Genomic DNA, 20,949 nt, shown 5'->3' with positions numbered 1-20,949 from the left:
TGTCATGGCTATGGAATATGATTTTCTCTGTTTTTAATATCTTTGGGTTTGACAATACAAGACATTTAAAGACGTTAACTTGGACTTGGGATGGACATATTTCCCAATTTATTTCTGACATTTTATAGACCAAACGATTCATCTTGAAAATATTCTAACGATTAATCAATAATGAAAATATTCATTAGTTGCAGTCCTACAACTGGATGATACATACTACCTTGTTAGCTTGCATGCTAGTCAGCCATACTAATATGCTGACCATGACCATGACTGAAATTATAAAAGTTGTGGGTAACATGATTGTGTCATTGTGTTATCCTTCATTCCCAACCAAGCACAAGACATTTGCCCGGTTACATTTGAGTATGGTTGTGATTGCGACGGAAAATAATTGACAAACCAAAAGAATAAACAACAAAATAATTCCTGGATAAGTAACTTGTATGATATGTGTAAACTGGGAGAGATTGATATTGTATCTCAAAGGGGAAAAAAGGATTCACAATGTTAAATACGACTGGGCAAATGGAGTAGAACAAAGCTGTATACTTAATGTGAAAAATACAGAAAAGAAAGTTTGGTACACAGTTTCTTCATATTGAAATGGGCCGGTAAGCTGCTATAGAAAGAGAAACTTGGATTTATCCAGTGTGGAATCTGAGCAAAAAAGGAAAATAACTGCCTTGTGTTTATCATTGTTACCAAGATTACCTTTCACCACACCGTCATTAATCTGACTGAAGCTAAGGTCAGCCAAACACACAGGGTGTGCTCCAAAACAGTGGTCACACTTTGTTAAGTTCCATGGATCATCAACATAAACACTAATTACCGTGTTGCAAACATGTGCAGCACAGGCAGTGCAACCAGTTCATTCTCTACTATTCTTTGAAGAATAAAAAGCAATTCCCCCTTCCGTACAGGACGGGATTCTGGTCGGTGCAGTCGGCGCTTACGATTGGAACGGAGCAGTGCTGAAGGAAACGCGACAGGGGAAGGTAGTCCCTCCCAAGTCTTCTTACACACAGGAGTTCCCTGAAGAGCTCAAAAACCACGGTGCCTACTTGGGTGAGTAACACCTTAGAAATTATTTTAATGGAGCGGAAAAATCATGACTGGATTGTGATGGGTGTCTATAATGTGAAAAGAAATGCAGCGACAATGAAGGATACGCTTGAACAATGTGTATAACACCAGCTATGTATTTCTACTTGTATTTCGTCCTGTCCTGGTAGAAGACCTGTGGTTTAGCATTAACTATATTAGCTGCAACCCATCTCTATTAAGTGTACCCATTGCCCTAGTACTTCACATTATATCCAACCCCATCTCACTCCACCACCACAGATCTCTGCTTTTACCATCAGTGGTTTGTCTCTGAGCTTATCCACCAAGCTGCCAATGGACGCCATTCTAGACTCAATAGTAATATGAGGTGGAAGCATAATTTCGGAAAGGCAGGGAGAAAGTTAAAGCTGGGGGAAAAAAGGGGGTATGAAGATGTGAGATGAACTTGGAAAAGTATACGGGGAGTCAGTGGAATTTTTAGTGGGAAAAGACGAAATAGAGGAAGAAATCTGAGAAACCTGAGAAACCAGAACATCCAGTTCTGCGTAACTGAATGCAGCTCACTGAGCTTCAACTCCTCGAGTTGCTGAGTTTTACTGTTTTTTCTTGAGTCATGCAGATCACTGCTATGAAATTAAAGCTGTAAGTCAAGCTCAATCACTCTCCGTGCACTCAAACAGTGGAACAAACCATAGTGCCTGTAGTCTTTATTACAATTTGACTATGAAACAATCAACTTACTTCATTTACAGATTCACAGTCAATAGAAGAAACATTGAAGTAATATCTTACATGGGTTGATTTTGTCTTTAAATCTACTTCCTTCAGAATGTTGTTGCCTGTGAACTGAGGCAGAATTATTATGTGTGTTTTACATAACCAGGTTACACCGTGACGTCTGTGGTGTCGGCCAGAAACGGTCGTCTCCTCGTAGCGGGAGCTCCACGATTTAACCACACCGGGAAAGTCATCATCTTCACTCTGAAGAACTCGGGCAACCTCACCATCCTGGACTCTCTCAAAGGCCAGCAGGTAGTGTAGCAACCAGCACTTCACCAACTTGATTTCAGGACTACATCAGTTGCGCACTGATGTTCTCCTTATGTCTTCTTTTAAAAGAATGCCACAGTGCAACAAGGAATGTCATGAAACACTGTTATAAAACTCTGCTTGTACCCCCGTCATTAAAGAGCAGGTCAGTCTTTATGAGTCTTTATTGCTCCTTTTTGGATTAATGTGATCATTTTTTTGCGTCAAGTTCAACTTAGGTGAACTTTGGTGAAATAAAGAGCAAGCTTTTTTGTCGGTGCAAAACTCTGGGGGACCAGTGACCTGGAGAGCCTAAAATAGAGGAAGCTATTGGAGCTTATTAGCTCTGCTGCACTATCCACTTTTATTTAACAGCAAAACCAGAATTACAACTGGCAGTGTAGTACAGTTCAGCCAGATTTGGCGGTAGATCTTCTCTTTCTCTTTGTTTATGTCACTTTAGTACCTAGTTTATTCTGTATTTTCAACTTCTGAAAGCATTAGAATTATTCCAATCAATGAACACATAAAACAAGACAAAATGGTCGAAAAAATCATCATGACATGCAGTATTTTTCAGAGGAAAAGGCCAATAACCAAAAGGATTTTCATTTGAAATTCAACCTCAATAAAATGACTGCTCAACAACTACAGTCCAAATGTCATAAACATGACATACTGTGTTGATTGTCCAAGTTGGCATGAAGACATATTCACTGAATGTGTAAATCTCTATTACCAATAAAGTTTGATTTGGTGCTATAAATAAGTACTGTTGATGTTTACTTGTAGATCGAATCATCTGAGTCAAATTCAGTTTAAAAATAATCATCAGTTCAAAGGGATGTGGCTCTGTGTGTTAATGTCCGCTACACTCATAACTGGCAACCCTTCACAGGCTGCAGGCCTGAAGAAGTCATCCTGCAGCAGCTTACATTGTACCTTGTCAGCAACAGCTCATCCAGAACAGCAGATGTTTTTTTGCAGAAAACCTTCTGGATCTCACAACTCTTGAGCAAAGAGGTTTTTAATAGGCAGATGTTTCTAATCTGAAAGCCAATAGATGATGTTCCATCCACTCCAGTGACTGATCCAGTCTCCTTCCGAAAAGCTCTCACAGTCTGAGCATCTACAAAATCATTACGACTCTGACCACTTGCTTTGACACAACGCAGATCCCCATTTGCTTTCAATATTCAAGTTCATAAGCAACTCCAGATCATCAGTAAATCAGAAAACAACATGTGGATCAACAAACAGTGGAGGAGAATCCAAGAATTTCAGAGCATATAATCACCTGTTGAATGAACGCTTTTAAGGGATTCAAACTGATGAATAACAAAGATCTACACAACATATACGTCTCTTTCAGATCGGCTCCTACTACGGCAGCGAGATTGCACCTCTGGATATTGATGGAGACGGCATAACTGACAACCTTTTGGTGGCAGCACCCATGTTCTTCAGTGGAGGCATGGAGAAGGGAAAGGTCTATATCTACAGAGTAACAGAGCTGGTGGGTACAAACTCTTAAAAACGTAAACATATGCAGAGACACATGCAGGGATTAATCAATTTCTGACACAAACACAGAATTGGGTCAACACCTGTTCAAACTTCAGACATTCCTAGTAATTTCTGCCTCACCAGAGGTGTCCGGTAACACTTTACAAACCAGACTCTGTTGCATTCCAGCTCCACAGTTCGCACACTGACATGCTGCAGGCAGACATTTGACACATGCCCTTGTCCCGATCAAATGTGCAGATCAAATGCTTCCATGCCAGTGTGCAGTAAACTCAATAGGAAAGTACCCTGCCCTTTCTAAAATCATTTCCAGCAAACCCTTTGGAGGCGAGAACTTTCTTTAATGGAAGTAAATTTCCCGGTGCTCCAGATCTGCTCATTGGAATAATAAATATATTCAGCTGTTTTTTGAATCCATTGAACAGGCATGGAAGAGGCATTTAAATTTCTGGTCTGGAACTCAAACCACATCACAGCTGGCAGGCCAAGCTTAACAGGGAGAAACAAAACACAAACGGAGAGAAATCCCTCTTTTAAAAAACGTCTGTCAACATCAGGACAGCAATAATAATCATGATGAGGTTGATCCAGGTGGTGGCTGTAGATGCTTCACGGTGATATTGTTCTGGAAAACTATTTAAGGTTGGACACCCTGGTTCAAAAATGTGTCTGTGTGGTTACAGTGAATATTAAACATCCACAATGTGATTATGCAGACTTGACTTAAAAAAAAAAGCCTTTTCATTGGCTCTGAGCATATTTGCTACTAACGATTTTGTGCCATGCTAGCAGCGTGGCTTTATATGGCAATGCTGGTCCAGACTGAAATATCTCACCAATGAAAGGACGTGTTTCTTATGTCTGCCTGCAGGGCAGCACCTCAGTAGGATAAGTGTGCATTACTGTAAAAATCTCATGAAATGAGAGATGATGAAATGTTGAAGCGCCTTTAATCAATATTTTTACATCAACAATGGATCATCTTCTGATCCTACAGCATCACAGAGTCGCCAGCGTGGCTGTAGACTCTTGCCTTGTTTAATCTTAATTTCATTTCTTCTTCATTTAAACACTCTATGAGTAAGATGTCTTGACTTATCAGAAGTGTATGGGTGGTACACGGTAGAAGAATTATACTGACCAAAACTTAAAGGATAATAATTACAAGTCCAGAACTAAATGAAGTCGCCGAAAGTCTGGCAGCTGGTCAAAGATAAAATTCCATTCTGACGCAAAACGTACTCCTGAGTTCACTGCACACTGGTTGTGACCTTGCATGGCCTCCTCACAAACCATATGTTTCAAATTTAAACACTGCTGAATATATTTTCCCCCATTTATCCATCAATCTCCCTCTTTGTCACGCATGCACACATCAGGTAGCGGAGAAGTAAAAGCTACCTTCCTAAATCATCTCCCCTTCCCATTTATTCAACAGAAATAACAAGTGATCTCATGTTTCGTCTGCCGACCCCAAAAATATATTATGAGCTGAGATGCCAAGTGGACCAATGATATGCACGGCCACTGATGGAATGGAGTATTTGGCTCCATTTCGTCTTTTAAAAGGGTAGTTGCTTTCAAAGGCATGGATATTTTCCATCTGACTTCACACCCGCCAAGAATAGAACTTCAAATAAATACACTAAAGCTATACGCCGTTCTTTTAGGATCAAGAGGTACTATTCCTCACTTTTTTGTTGCCAGATGTTTTAGATATTGGAGTTCAAAAAGGCGGAATTAAAGGATTATATCGAAAACACAGAAGCCGATCCAAACTTTATCTTTCGTTTGATTAGACGAAAGATTAGAAAAAGAAACTTGTTTGTTACTTTATTTGTGTATAAATTCCAACATGATTAGCTGACTAAAGATGGCTTTGAGATAATTGAAACAACAAACCCAGCTGGATTGAGGACAGAGTGGACAGCAATCTCTTCTTTGGTCTTGTTATGATAAACTCTGCCAGAAGGCATGAATCAGCCCACTGGAGGAGACACACAGAATTTCTTTACCATATATGCTATTCTGAAAAATGTCCTTTTGGCATTATGCTTTTGTTTCCATTGAAGAGTGAATCCACATTATAGAAGCAACATGTGTACTGTAAAGGCGTTCTGTGTGTTGTTTATGCATTAAAATGTTCTGAATATTTACATGCAGAGTGTCATTTTCCAGGCTTTCTAGTTGCCTTTAACATTAAGCCCAAAACAGATAAATCCTACACACATTATTTACAGTAGAGAGACAACTTTACATTGTAAATACTTACATGTATATACACTTGACTCGTAATAATCTGATTCTGATAATTAAGCATTTTTTACATAAGATGCAGTGAGTTACTTGGGGGGGGGGTCTTAACAGAAACTGATAGCTACATCAGCAAAAGTAGGTTTTCAGTTTTTGCTTGAATTTCCTGGCTGGGTTGAGCCGCCTCAGCCAAATCCAAACCCTATTTGGGAGGCCTAAATAAAGATGAACTATCTCGGTTATAACCAAACTCATCAGTCTAAGATGCACACTGCTCTTGTCTTTACAGTGGATTTTGGGAAGTGACTTAACGGGAGCAAGTGATAAGCTGAACAAAATAAGATGCTGTGTAAATAGTTTAAATAACACTCAGGGCTGTTTTTAATGTTTAAAGAACAGCTTAAAAGATCACACTTCTTTGGTTCTAGTCGATATTTCTTGTGGTTTCTTGTAATGCAATAATTTGAGCACAATGACAGATATTGGTAAATTAGCCAAAACAATAGGCTCTAAAATATGTCTAATGATGCTGCATTGTCCAGTTACTCATATACATGTCTGTGTGGGAGGAGAATCAAGCTCTGGGAATACATGAAAGTATTTTTTTCCATCTTGTGTTGTGGTTTAAAAATGTTTTTGTTCACTGACCTTGTTTGTTGCAGTTGATTATTTTGCGATGTGCAGACAGAGCTCCCGCTGTGGGACTCTCCCAATAAAGCTAATGTCTATTTATCAACACCAATACAAAAGCTGATATATAGAGTCAAAACAATCTAAGTTTTCCCTTAAGGGGAGATTGCCTTGAGATATTATTAAAGTGGGAAAAACAATTCACTCTGATCGCAGCAAAACTAGAATCATCATGTTTCCCTTCATCCTTCAGAATCGTTTCATCCTTGAGGGATCTTTGGAAATCCACAATGGGGGCCAGAATGCTCGCTTCGGCTCATCGCTCGCTCCTGTGCCAGATCTGAACGGTGATGGCTTCAATGACTTGGTGGTGGGGGCCCCGCTGGAAGATGACCACAAAGGAGCCATTTATGTTTTCTTCAGCCAGCACAACAGAATACTACGCAAATACAAACAGGTAGGAGGTGTGAAAAAGAGAGCTGTTAAAAGACAATGTCAGTGTGTTTGCTTTTGTTTTTTTGCCCACTGACTTTAATGTACATATTACTGGTAATCATATAGAATAATATATGTTTTTCATTTGATTTGCCACCTTCAATGTAGCTATTGATCAATGTTCATTAAAAAAAGACTTGAAACCTGCTTCAAGTAAGTGTCATTCTATACAGTTATGTACCAGATGTGTGACTTACTCTAAAAGGCCGAGGTCAGTAAGAGGCAAACTGTCAATGAGGGCAAATAAAACCAGACGAGGAACAAGAGGGCCAGCAGGGAACCGGCAGTAGTCGTGAGCCTACAGACAGGTTACAAATGAATATGAAGGAATGAGGGGCAGGTGTGCAGGGAGGTGTGGAGAAAAGGTGTCTGTAGATTAGGAACACACTGACAGCAGCTACTGGACAGGTGGACAATCACAGGCTCTACAACGACAGGAGAATGTCAGGCATGATAAACTGATTCAATTCATTTTATTTTGTACAGCCCAGAATCACAAATTTGCCTCAGAGGGCTTTACAATCTGTACACATACGACATCCTCTGTCCCAGGACCCTCACATTGTTACAGGAAAAACTCCCCCCAAAATAGAATAGATGTCATGTGTACAGAAAGAACAACATAGCAGAGTTTCAACACATGAGTAGTAAGCAGAATAATGACGGAAAAGTTACGACCTCTAATAACAACAGATGGAATGTGCAAAATATAGTTATCTGAGGCAGCGGAGTGTGAGTGACAATCCTGATTTAAACCGAAGCAGGAAGCTCTGCGGTGAACAATTTAAGCCTTTAGTATGCTTCACAGAATGGTTGGTAGTAATGGAAAATAAAGTATTTGCAGTAAATGGGCCAAAACACAGACCTCAAGATCATTTGTTCATACAATTAAGTAAAGTAATGTCACGTGTGTAGCACTTCTAAATGTCTTCTCTTTGTCATTGAAAATTGAGATGAGCTTACAGTACCACTCAGAAAATATTAAGAAATACTATTTTGGAGTGATGAAGGAAGCTTTTTTTTTTTGTTATTCTTGAGTAAATTACTTTTTTTTGAATCTACAAGCTTTAAATCTACATACTGTATTTGTAACTGCACAGTTTAATTGCACACACGACTGTTCCAGTAATGGCTTTAATCTCAACAGAGTTCACTTTGGTTGTTGTTGTTATGATCCGTGTTTGCTCAGACCTCCTCTTCTGTCTGTTTCTCAGAGGATAGCAGCAGCAGATTTGGCTCCTGGCCTGCTGTACTTTGGCCGCAGTATTCATGGCACAATGGACATGAACAATGATGGTTTAGTGGACCTGGCAGTAGGTTCCCTTGGTGCTGCTGTTCTCCTTTGGTTAGTATTTCACCCAGTAAATAATAATATTACTGAAGTTATTTCTGCAAAAGTACGAGGCGAGCTCCAAATACATTTCATCAGTTTCTTTAAAGACGTCCATCTTATTACTGCTATGGTTTGCTCACCGTTACTTTTACTGTTAAAACCCTCTAATAGAGATTTTTATTTCAAACACTTGTATGCCCTCGCAGGTCGAAGAGCGTTGTCCGGATATATACCACTGTCAGGTTTGAACCCAGTAAGATCAACATCTTTGTGAAGGACTGTCAGAGGGGTGGCAAAGACGTGACCTGTATGTCAGCCATTGTGTGTTTCAACATCACTGCCAGGACGGCCATTCCTCCCACACAGGAAATTGGTAAGCCAGCTAAAATAATCCACTGCTGTGGAAGCATTTCAGTAAATCTTCCCCCGTCGCTCCTCTTGTCTTTGCCTGGTGTTTGGCATCTTCCAGAGGTTCATAAAAACCCCATTTAATCTATTGGTAAAGCAGACTCTTTTACATTTTGCACAACTTATCAAATCTATAGATAAAACACCAAGTCTGAAGAAAAGAAAAAAATATTTGGATATTGTCAAACCTTTAACAGATCATCTTTACCGTTACGCTTGAGCAGAGAAATTTATATTTTGGATCTGTATTTGAAATATAATTCAGCTGTTGTTTGGATGGTGATACAAGACAGGATGGAACGTGGCTGGCTTTCAATGAGAAAAGGCACAATGTATTATGTCCTCCTGGCTCCAATAGACTTTTTAGTAAGCGGCTTCCTGTAATATCTGCGATGGCTCCTTCCATTCAGAGTGGCGCCAAAGCGAAGCGTTTCTTTACTAGCAGTAAGAAATTCTGATCTCACTGCTGTTCTCTGCCAAAGCTAATGCTGCTGCCTCCCAAAACAGGTATATCTGAACCACTCTGGTGCTTTCAAATGTCCCTTTTACTGTGTGAACATGGTTGGAATGTAAGTTTATCACTGTTTTATTCGTCTTAAAAAAGAGAGTTGTTTCTAATTGTTTGGTGGTGGTGGTGACAACTCAATCCGGCAGACGGGTGCCACCGATAGTAGCCCACCTGCATGTAACCGCAGGGTGTCTCTGCAATTTGTTTTAAGAGATACGATGGCCGGGTCCAGTTTCACTGTGTATCAGGTGCGAGGAAGCAGAGGTGCGCAGGGAGCGTGTTCTGAGTTAACCTCTCGACCCCACGACATCTTTACCAAATCTATAAGACGCGGCAAAACAGAGTATCGAGGAAGAAGAGAGGGACTTATCTTGTTTTTGCTGGTTACTTACAGTGGAACACGTTTATTTAATTTCCCCCTCTTTGTCGTGCCTGGCTGGTAATGCCTGCCAGATGTGCTGGTGTTTGTAAGTTCGCTGTGGTCTACTGCAAAAAAAGGAACTCTTTTTTTTCTACCCTAGTTAAGTTAATCTTATTTATGCAAATATCTATTTACAGTATTTGAGAGAAAAGACTCAAGTAACTCATTTTAAGATGCCCTTTGTGGGAATTTGAAGTAAGATACTGATGACAAAAGTTGCTGTGTGGCCACATAGCTCTAATGAAGAAGTGCCAGATCCAACTTATTTACTTAAAATATATAATAGTTGATAATGATCATTTTTGATATGGTGAAAAGTGGAGAAAAGCTTCCAATTCAATGTCCATTATGTCCATTATGTCCATAGTGTGTTCGTTTAAGATGTATCCCTCTCTCTAATTCTCTAGTTGACCGCAAACGCACAAGTTCACCCTTAGTAGATTTTTCTTCATGCCATGAAAACACGATGCAATAAATAGAAAGCCGTTTCAACAATGTGGCTTGGAAACGGCTCGGTACTGAAGCCAGAGGGTTTGGATTTGTGTATATTCTTGGTCACACATTTATCAGATGTTCAGAGTCAGTGATGTCATTTACCAAAGCCTGATGCCACCATTTGTCAATTAGTCTGCATCTAACCCAAGTACAAACAAAAGCCTGTCCATCTTAGAAACATTTTAACACAAATAGAAAAGGACCTTTTTATGATTTCACCGTGAAATGTTTTTAACTCTTCCTATGACCCACCAGGGATCAAATATAATGTCTCCATTGCGGAAAGACGCTTCAATCCTCGCGCCATACTGGACAACCCCAACAAGCTGCACCCTAAAAACCTGACCATCTTCCCTGGAGAAGAGACCTGCGAACACATCTACTTCCACGTCATGGTGAGGCCCATGATGTCGGTGACTAAAGTCTCACGAGACAGCAATGAGAGGATTGGCTTTAAAATGTATTTGTTTGTTTAATTTAAAGTTTGTTGATGTCCTAAATTGATAATTCATACTAGGACTAATGTATCCCAGTGTTCATAGAATAGGTGAGATGGCTGGAAGATGTATTTTACAAATGGGATTCTGTGGTAGTTTTAGTATCAAGTGGAAGTTAAAATGTTTTTTGACAAGAGTTCAGTTCTGGCAGAATCACTGGATTTTTCTTTAAATATAAAGAGTCAAACTTCAACATGTTGCATTTCAGCAAATCATCCCTCAGTCTTAAAACATCATTATTGATCTTGGTCTCGCACATTGGTCAAAACCAACACACACTGCACATTAAAATGAGATTAAAATCATATCTTTTGACTATTTCTGCATCTTGTACATTTGTGTAAACTTTTTGTGTAAACACATATTTCGAGTGCCATAGATAAAGTGCCTTGATAAATGACTAAATCCACAGGCTAATCTTTCAACTTAATGTTTTATATTAGGAGACCACAGACTACGCACGGCCCATAGTGTTTGCTGCTCAAGTGGGGCTACAAGATCCAGCCCAAGGACCAGTTCTAGATGACAGCTGGCCTACTGTTGTGAGGACTGAGGTGAGACACAATCATGCAAATGATCCTTTCTTTGCCTTCAAGTTATTAGAAAGACACTCCCATGAATTGTCATCTGATTCCATCAAATGCGGAAATGAAAGGATTAGTAGTTTGTTTGACTTGACGGAAGCTTGTCTCTTTGTCCAGCTGCCCTTCTGGAACGGCTGCGACGAGGACGACCGCTGCATACCGGACCTGGCTCTGCAGAGCATGACCGACCTGATGACTCGAAAGTAGGTTCACACATGAGAATACGCAGGCGCCCAAGTAAAACTGATCCTCAGCTGCTCTGTTACTAATGATTTCACTTTTCTTCCCCCCCCCCCGCCTTTCAGTCAGTTCTGTGCGCACCCTGTACAGTCTCGTGGTGCTTTCTGCCGCCATCTAAGTGAAGGAGGGAGTGAGGGATCTCTGCGGGTTCTGGAGGGAAACAGGAGGAGGATGGTGGTGGATGTCCGATTGGAGAACAAAGGAGAGAACGCCTACAACGCACGCCTAAATATCACCTACACACCCAATCTACGCTTCTCTAGCCTCAGAGTCAAGGTGCATTATCATCAGCCAAACTCGTAAAGGCTTATAAATATACTTATACCATGCTATTTGTAGATTATAATGCATTATGAGTATGTTTATAATGCATTAATGACATGGACGTGGTAGAAAGTGTTACCAAAAACTGTTGTTATTTTTGATCCAGGACAATTCTGACATCAAAATAGAGTGTTTCATTGAGGACAAACTGAGGAATGAGAAGATCTGCAACGTCAGTGCACCGTTCATGAGGGCCAAAACTCAGGTGAGACTTCACACTCTAAATCCATGAAATTATTCATTATTTAATAATCCACCAGTTGTTTTTTTAAATGCCAAAAAAAGTGGGCTTTCATTGTGGAGTTGTGACTTTGTTTAGGATTAGCTGTTTGCTAATTAAAAACACTTGGTTGTATGTTTTGCTGTTATCAAATCAAAATGATGGATTGGCAGATTTGCAGGTTTTGCCCTTTTTCTTTGTATTATATCTGACATTTTGTTCCTGGGTGTCCAAGAAAGTCATGTGTTTTACGTCAGAATCATTATTTCTGTATTTATCTGACTGAATGGAAAGCAGATGTAAAAGTTGGTCTTTTCCATTCATAAGAAAATAATTTTCATACTGAGTCCCAGATTTAATAAAACTCAGTTCAGATGGTGGCACTTTTGACTGAGATAAAAATCCCCGTCAGAGCAACCTCACAGCCCGCACGTAATGTGATGAAAAGCTTCCAACATGGGCCACATGCTGCAGGCTTTAGATGGCCGTGACAGACCACGCTGGTAAATGTAAAACCCACAAGCCAACCAGGAGAGCCCAGTTCAGTTCTGGTTTGTGAACTAAACTTTCTAAATTCTGACATGAAAGTCCAGAGTGTCGAAACTTAAAGATTGCCATCTCTATTTAACTTTCTAACTATAATAAAGGTGAGCAGGGAGCAACTTTAATGTAGATTGAATCTTAAACATGTCCTTATTATTACATCAGTTGAAAAAGCTTGCAGTGGCTCATCAAGTCAAAACAACACATTAGAGGTTAAGATCAACATCCTTTTTTTAATAACTGTGACTCAACATTATTTACAGTTCTATGCATAAAGGATGATCCCCACAAAGCACATCACGATGTTGAAACTTACTACTTTGTTCAGTTTCCCAGAACAGTGACAAACTCTTAAGCCTGAAAACCTTAAATCTGACCGTAGGTTGTTAGAGAGACGTTCTTCCAAACTGGGAAGCTGTTTACTGTTTTTTAACTATAGATTTTTTTATGTGACAAAGATCATGCTTTTTCCAGAGCTTTCGGCTTAAACCCACGGCCTTCTTCAGTGAATGTAACGTGCTCAGTTGGCAACCTCCAGCAAGTCAGCAACCTCCCGGTCTGAAAAGTGACGTCAATGCGGAAGTGCCTTAAAGTTGCATTATTTCTAATAGTCAGCAGGCGTCCTCTAGGCAAGGCAAGGCAAGTTTATTTGTATAGCACATTTCAACAACAAGGCAATTCAAAGTGCCTCACATAAAACCATTAAAAGCATCAAAACATAACGCAAAAGAAAAGGAGATTTAAAAACTAATGGTCCTCTAGTTGCAAAAAGATGTCGGATTGTATAGAAGTCTATGAGAAAATGATTCTACTTCTCATTTGATTTATTACCTCAGTAAACATGAGTTGATAGTCTCAAAAAAATACATACAAAATATATACGTATTTAAATATATACAGTATATATATATACTGTATATACAGTATATATATATACTGTATATACTGTATATATATATATATATATATATATATATATATATGACGCTGAGATTGACAGGTTGCTACCTCTGCGTATTTTGGTCTGGGTGTTGTCCGTGCTTTCATCTTTAACCCTTTCACAGTGTGTTTTCAGTTCATGACAGTTAATTGTAACATTCTCGTCGCCTATAAATGTCAGTCAAGCAATACTGTCTTCCTCTATACACCATAACAATTTTAATTAGCATTCCATTTGGTTTGACCAAGATTCGTCTCAGCAACACGGTAAATAGAACAAAAAGCACTTTCTCCCTCAGCTATTAAGATCATTTTCTCCTCACTTTAGCCTGGTGCACCAGGTGAGACTGAGTAAAAGATACCGAGAGGTTTTGTCCTCATCTGTTACTGATTCTCACGTTCAATTCTGCTGTTTCAAGCCTTTCCACAGGCTTGTAATGTCAACAATATTTATGAGACTCCAGTGTGTTTTACAGCAGAGCATCGAGTTTTATTTTTAAAAGGGTGATGTTTGAATTAACTTTGATCGGGATGACACTGATGGTACATCGCGCCGTGCATTTAAAAGCTATTAAACATTGAGCAGATTATACCTAAGTCATCTTTTCCATTGATGTCTGATCTAAAGTCTGCTGACAAATACCGTAGGAATGAAGTAATGAAGGTGATTTAAAGAGTTCATGAAATGTCCTAACCACGACTTCATTATCATAAACAATAGTCTCCTAGCGCAACGGAAATATCACGGCATTTCCTCTGCAATGCTCCCCAACAACTGAACCAAGAGGACTCTGGTCACCCTTTAAAACTCACTGAGTGATTCATACCCACTCTTTCAGCCTGAACAGCATCCAGAGCCACAAGGCTGATGGGCTTTGGTCGGGAGCATTTTAAATATGTGGCATTGAGTTAAAAACAAGCCTGATTGTACGCCGGTGCTGCTGCCAAGCCTGCCCAAAACCACTGCTCAGATGAAGGAAAGTAAGAACCTCAGGGCTTTTAAAAACAGCCAGTTATCACTCTTGTTTTGACTTTTCCGGTTGGTTTTGACCTGCGTAAAACTAGCATGTACTGTAAACTTTACTACTGCGGCAGAAGAGTGAGGGCTACAGATCATACACTGCTGGTGACCACTGTGCTTTTGTGTCTTGCGGGCGTATGCAGAGACAAGGAACACTGTTGCTCCAAATTAATTGTTTGACGATTGACAGTGAATGTGGCTCAGGGATGCGGGTGGACTACATCAGCCCAGAGGAGGAAGGGGAGCTTTATGCTCCGTCTGAATTTCCATGTTCAACTATGCTGGCGCACAAACATCGTCTAGCCACGGACAATCATGTCTTCCAAACCCATACCACTTGCATGCATGTGTGTGTCTGTGCACTTTTATGTTTGTGTGTGTGTGTGTGTGTGTGTGTGTGTTTTGTGTTTTCATCTAAAGTACAATATTTTTCTTTGAAATCTGGTGGAGCAGAAGTATAAAGTTCCTCAAAACCATATTTGAGTATGGTACTTTAGCAAATGTATTTTCCACCGCTGAAAATAGGTCTTAACTTTTGTATGAATGTTCTTTATCTGTGGTCTGTCGAGGATGAGTCAGACTATATGGAGGAGGGAAGCCAGTGAACCTTATGCATTCCTCTTCGGTCAGACGGAGTCTGTCAAGATTTCATTACGACATGGAGGACTGTAAACAATGCTTAGCTCGGTTTGCTGTCTGCTACCAATCAATCCTCTCCTCTCCTCTCCTCTCCTCTCCTCTCCTCTCCTCTCCTCTCCTCTCCTCTCCTCTCCTCTCCCCTCCTCTCCTCTTTAGACTTGGGTTTTCCTTCTGTTTCTCTTTGGACTTTGTCTAATGATTTGCATTTTCTTACACACCCGTCATCTCTTCTGTTTCTGTCTGTCTCCTCTCTTCTCTTTTCTGCCTCTGGGCTTTTATTTTGCCCTGAATCTGACTCTCACTGGTAGCTGTATGTGTGTACGTAGTCATGTTGATTTATATTTACCATGTTGTCCTCAACTAAGTGGAAATTCTCTGGCTCTCCGTGCAGCCGGCTGCCTGGAGTTAAAGCCCGGTACTTACAGCAGGTTATTGCAGGCTTTACTCCTCATTCCATAATGCAGGGCCTTTGTCGATGGCGAGGATGTAGCAGTAGCATATGGAGTCAAAAGAAGCCTCTGACCTGTGCTTTTGGTGTTTTTGTTGTCAGAATGTATGATGACAAACTGATAAAACTGATTTATTCTTCTCAACTTTATTTTCTCCTCTGCAGGTATCATTTCGTCTGGAGTTTGAGTTCAGTCGTACTGTCTTCCTCGAGCACGTCAGCGTTATCCTGGAGGCCAGAAGGTGTGTACTTTTAATTGTATTTCCTGTTTGCATGGAGAGAAGTCTGACCTTAGCTGTTCTGACTGATACAGATGATTAACGCACATACAGTATCACGTTTCAAGCTCGAGATAAGATAACAAAAGCTGAAACTGCAATTGAGCTCCAAGGATGAATATTTCAACTGTCTTGATGTAACATGATTGCTCGCGCTCTTTGAATATTTGTATCCCGTTCTCTCGACAGCGATGGTGAGGAGATGAGCACAGCTGATAATTTCAATGATATCTATTACTCATTGAAATACGAGGGAGACCTTCTCTTCACTAGGTTTGTCCATTTCTGAATGTGATACCAAACAAAGCATGCTGCTGAAGCTCTCGGGTCGATTGTGGAAGCAATGAACTTGGAAGTTCATGTAACTGGAGCAAAGTGATATTGTATTATTACAAATGGCATTGATTCAGAGTGTAAGTTCCAGATACTGTAGCAGGAATATGGGGACTTGTTCAACTTGATAACATTATACTTGTTTGTGCTTATTCCGTTTCAAAGGGATTCAAATCCGACCCGATATGATATCAAATCGGAGCTGTCACTGGAGGAGCCTGGAGTTATCGGTCCTCCTTTCAACTTCACTTTCCAGGTGAGAGCCAAAAGCATCGTCATCACCACTGTTAATTGACTGTACAGGAAAAAAAACGCTGCTTTCAAAATATTGTTCGTTGTTTCCCGTTGTTTTTGTCGTCTCTCAGATCCAGAACCTTGGCTACTTTCCAGTAAAGGATCTGCAGCTGAACATTGAGATCCCTGAAATGACGAAAAATGGGAACCAACTCCTGCAGATATCTGACTTCAATATTGACCAGGTGAGTGTGAAGCCTTAAAAAGTTAGTTCGTCTCAGTCAGTGAAATACCTGATGGCAACTGGGGGGTCCCCCTTACCTGGTGCTCCAGTGTTATGCTGAAGACTTACACAATACGCACTATAGATGATAACACCAATGCAAGCTGAGACAATCAACGAGGCGATAGGCTACATGCTTAGCACACTCATCACCAAGGCTAACAGCGTTAACAATGAGGCCACTAATACAACAACCACGCAACACTCGCCTCTCTCTCTTTAACCCGACACTTTATTTTTTAATGCTAATTCACCTCAACTTATCACGATAATATTTAATGCGTTCTCTGCAGACAAAAGGTTGAAACGTACTAACAGGTGATTTTACTCTCATGTCCCTCCCCAGAGAGATGGATCACGCTGTTTACCACCTCAGCATGTGGCACAGAGCAGAGCGTCACCCGAGGACCTTTCACGCTTCTCCCGCTTGGTAAAGTACAAACCAACCAAAATCAATCCCTCATAATCATCATTTTTCATTTCATCAACCTAAGACTGATGTCTGGTTTCTTCACACAGAACCGGTCCAACACTCTAACTCTGCCGATCCAATGCACCGTTAATGTGGCCTCCTACAGAGAAATTGCAGTTAGAATCACAGGAGCGCTACGAATAGACACTTTACACGCAGTGAGTATAAAACCCCAAACATGCATGCACAAAGTTTGAAATCCCCGGCTTTATAATAACACACATGCTGCGTGCATGCTCTGTTTATCTCACTGTTATTCTGCTTTGACTCTGTAGCGACGACAGCTTTGTCTTTCTGTGTGATATGTTTGTGAAAACTGGCTGCGTGTTTTGATTTCCTCTCCAGCTGAAGTTTAAAATCCTGGAACTGGGAACCAGTGCATCAGTGGAGCTTCCCTCCTCCAGCCCCATGTTTTTACATGAAGAGAGGCCTGTCAGACATGTAAGTCAACACAGACTAATGCTGGAAACTGCTTCTGTCCCAGGTCTGAGCTGATAATAGCACCATAATTAGATAATTCAGACTCAGATTTCTGTGATCGTTAACATATCCAAAGTGTGAATACAGGGATTTGTGCTTCAGGTGATCATGGACTGAAACTATATTAAAATGATACCTGTAACACTAACAACAACAAATTTTGCTGCAGTAACTACTTCATAAAATATATCAGTGGAGCTTGGCTCTGCATAACTAAAGCAGGGAAGAATCAGACAGTAAAGGTTGGTATTGGAGAGCACACGTGCTGTGTGGTGCTTAGGGACCGAAAGGACCAGCGGCACAACATGTAACGGTCTGGACTCATACACTTAACTTTGCTGCCATCTATTGGCCAGTACAAACTGTCATACATTACCTCTATAATGCTAGTATAAGCATTATATACTGATTCCTTTGAGCTGATGTAAGCTCTAAATGTATTATTGATGTTAAAACTGTTTCAAGCATTTCTGAATTATTGCCATTGTTTCATGTTCAATAAATATCCCATATTCAGCCTGTGAGTGTCCATGTGCAGAATAATAGATAAATAATAATAAAATTACAGTAACAAAGATGTGAATTTATAATTCAGTATATTCATCATCATCTCTGCATTATTATTGCCTGTGAATGTCACAGCTGTTTCCTCTTCAGTGACTGTAACCATTGCAGATTATCATACATTTACACCTACCTACTGTATGTACAATAGGTTTTTATTTTTGAATGAACAAATAAACTCTGCATTTTAACACTATACAATAGATGACTGAGTTCAGTGTGTTTCTCAAAAAAAGATATAGATCTAATGATTCAGATATGGTCTCGCCCACAGATAATATTGGAGATCAGGAAGGAGGGCGATTACAGAATCTCGAACTGGATTATCATTGGTAGCACGCTGGGAGGACTCTTATTGTTAGCCCTGCTCAGTCTCGCTCTATGGAAGGTAAGTCATCATATAACGCACAGTTATTCGAGAGTGATTACATTAAGACCTACTGTATAGTAGTTGAGATTGCCAATGAACAAGTTTGCCTCAGAGCTGTTGTTTTTTCAATTACCAAAATGAACTTTGCTCTCCTGAAGTTATCTGAAGTCTTCATAGTCTGTGTTAAAACCTACACCATAGTCACAGTGTAGGGTTATGCTGCCACCCTGTGGTAGAGAATGAAATGACGGCTGTATTGAAATATAGAAAGGTAAAATCTGGTGATAGAGGCTATCACAAAATGTCAGTATTAAACAGTGTTTAAATAGCTTAGGGTTATATTTTTGTATTGAAAAGAAGGTTTGGCTGCAACAGAATGTCTAGAGTAAAAATACAATGAATTGAACAGTTAAACCGTGTGAGTTCCCTATATGTGCATGTTTTTCTACTTTGAGAAACAATGGTACAGCTATACTGTAAGCTATGTAGAACCTTATTTTGAAGGACAATCAACAAAGGCAGCTTTACATTCTTGGTCAACGCAGGAGCCATTCACTGAAACACACAATCTAACTCTAGGTGACCAAAGATCATTGGCCTAAACATCTAACCTCCTAACACATAAAAGTCACATATATTAATTCAAATATCAAGTCACCTTCCCTTTTAAGGGAAAGCAAGGATGTGTTGTTGTTTTTTTACTGTGGATCGTCTTTCAAGTGTTTCAATGTGCTTTATATGTAATACATTTATTGTTGTTGTTGTTAAATACATAACAGTGCTTTACATAAGGCAAACAAATGCATCAACAACGTTGAACAAACTGAAAGGCCCTGAACACTCATGGTAAACCCACACAGGGGACTTTACTTGACAACAATGAACTTGCCGTAACCTCTTGTCTAACTTCTCGATAGATCGGCTTCTTCCGGAGGCAGAAGCGGAGAGACGAGGACGAGCAGGAGGCGAACGGGAAAGTGCCCGAAGAACGGTAACGCAGGCTGAGGGCCCCCCAGCAGACAACCTTTTTCCACAGGGGACCCGACACTCAGGGACCAACCCACCTCCCCCTGCTCCCCAACACCACAGTGGCACCGCATAGACAGCTCCGCATTGGCCGCTGAAGCAAGGCGTATTCAGCGCACTGGATCTGTCCCACGCCACGACCCCTGACCCCCCAGAGTCAGCACTGTCACACTCACTTAGCGTTCCTGCACTGTTGCGACATTAGGGCCTTCTTCGTCTGTGTATTCACTGCCCTCCGTGTCGTACCTTCACAGATCTTTGAGCTCTCGTTTCCTTGGCTTCAGGATGGAGCCCAGGTGCTTTTTTTCTCGTCCGTTTGAAGAGAAGAATAGAGCGAGCTTTTGAAAGATCTGTCCCAAGAATTTCAGACCACAATCTGCCCTTGAGACAAGCGTTAGCCAATCACTCTTTTGTCTCTTCCTGATGTGTATTTATTTAACTCTTATGGTCAATTTTGAAACACGTGAAAAACCTCAAGGGTGATTTGCCACCCAAAAAGCTACCACAAATGTAAAGTTACTATACTGTATATTGAATTCGATGTTCAAAAGATTTTATCTGCAACATGTTCAGCTCCCTTGCATAATAATTTATGAGAAAGCAAAACTGAACTAAAGTTGCCAGAGTACAAAGAAGATTCATAATGTTTAACTTACAGAGACGTTTCTTGATCTTTTTCTACAGCGAAGAATCTTCTTAATCTGCATCTGCTCTTAAGAGTTCTTTTCTTTTAATATTTTCATCCTGGAAAACATTAAACATTTGATGCACTTTTGTACAAAATTAACTTGAATTTTGTAAATAGTCAAGTACCTTTTTATACCCTTTCAAATATTATAATGGTTTATGGCATTACTTTATAAGTTAAGCAACCAGGCTTTGTGTCACTGACCCAGTTACAAGACGTTGCATGCCTTTTAACATGCACTGCATCAGCGCAAAAGGATGTGCAGAAAATACTGCAGGCAACATGGATTTCAACCAAGCAATTCTCATGAGGAACTGGAACTAAATCACAATCAGATGCCATAAAGATGAGTCCAGCAAATGCACATTGCTTACAGTATGTCAGCACCCTCCTGGTGATACCAACGAATGTCAGTTTGTCCTGTTTGACGAGGTGTGAAGAGCTGTAATAAGCCTACAAATAAAACTGTGTATATGTCTGAGAATGTCTTTTTAATGAACGCCTGAGGAGTTTCAACTGCACAAACGAAGCCTGGAGAACCACGAGTGTTCATTAACATCATGTCAATGAACAGAGAGAGGGGGATACCCTGGGAG

The 20,949-nt window shown here is 40.3% G+C and overlaps 1 protein-coding gene across 1 annotated transcript in view; it reads left to right on the top strand.

Annotated features, from left to right (window-relative positions):
• itga11a (integrin, alpha 11a) overlaps positions 1 to 19,634 on the top strand; it is a 42,682-nt gene extending 23,048 nt beyond the window's left edge. The window contains exons 11-30 of the mRNA XM_031848645.1: positions 927 to 1,071; positions 1,955 to 2,103; positions 3,473 to 3,616; positions 6,764 to 6,967; positions 8,220 to 8,350; positions 8,545 to 8,711; positions 10,426 to 10,565; positions 11,111 to 11,221; positions 11,369 to 11,454; positions 11,557 to 11,767; positions 11,922 to 12,020; positions 15,791 to 15,867; positions 16,093 to 16,176; positions 16,402 to 16,492; positions 16,602 to 16,715; positions 17,100 to 17,183; positions 17,273 to 17,383; positions 17,571 to 17,666; positions 18,544 to 18,657; positions 19,557 to 19,634. Coding sequence (XP_031704505.1) covers positions 927 to 1,071; positions 1,955 to 2,103; positions 3,473 to 3,616; positions 6,764 to 6,967; positions 8,220 to 8,350; positions 8,545 to 8,711; positions 10,426 to 10,565; positions 11,111 to 11,221; positions 11,369 to 11,454; positions 11,557 to 11,767; positions 11,922 to 12,020; positions 15,791 to 15,867; positions 16,093 to 16,176; positions 16,402 to 16,492; positions 16,602 to 16,715; positions 17,100 to 17,183; positions 17,273 to 17,383; positions 17,571 to 17,666; positions 18,544 to 18,657; positions 19,557 to 19,634 — 2,436 coding nt within the window. The remainder of the gene's footprint in view (positions 1 to 926; positions 1,072 to 1,954; positions 2,104 to 3,472; positions 3,617 to 6,763; positions 6,968 to 8,219; positions 8,351 to 8,544; positions 8,712 to 10,425; positions 10,566 to 11,110; positions 11,222 to 11,368; positions 11,455 to 11,556; positions 11,768 to 11,921; positions 12,021 to 15,790; positions 15,868 to 16,092; positions 16,177 to 16,401; positions 16,493 to 16,601; positions 16,716 to 17,099; positions 17,184 to 17,272; positions 17,384 to 17,570; positions 17,667 to 18,543; positions 18,658 to 19,556) is intronic.
• Positions 19,635 to 20,949: the final 1,315 nt, after the last annotated feature.

Source organism: Anarrhichthys ocellatus, unplaced genomic scaffold (assembly GCF_004355925.1).
Source record: "Anarrhichthys ocellatus isolate YVR2014 unplaced genomic scaffold, GSC_Weel_1.0 scaffold8, whole genome shotgun sequence".
Lineage (NCBI taxonomy): Eukaryota > Metazoa > Chordata > Actinopteri > Perciformes > Anarhichadidae > Anarrhichthys > Anarrhichthys ocellatus.
The sequence above is the reverse complement of the archived record's forward strand: the minus strand, read 5'-3'. Positions and strand labels throughout refer to the sequence as shown.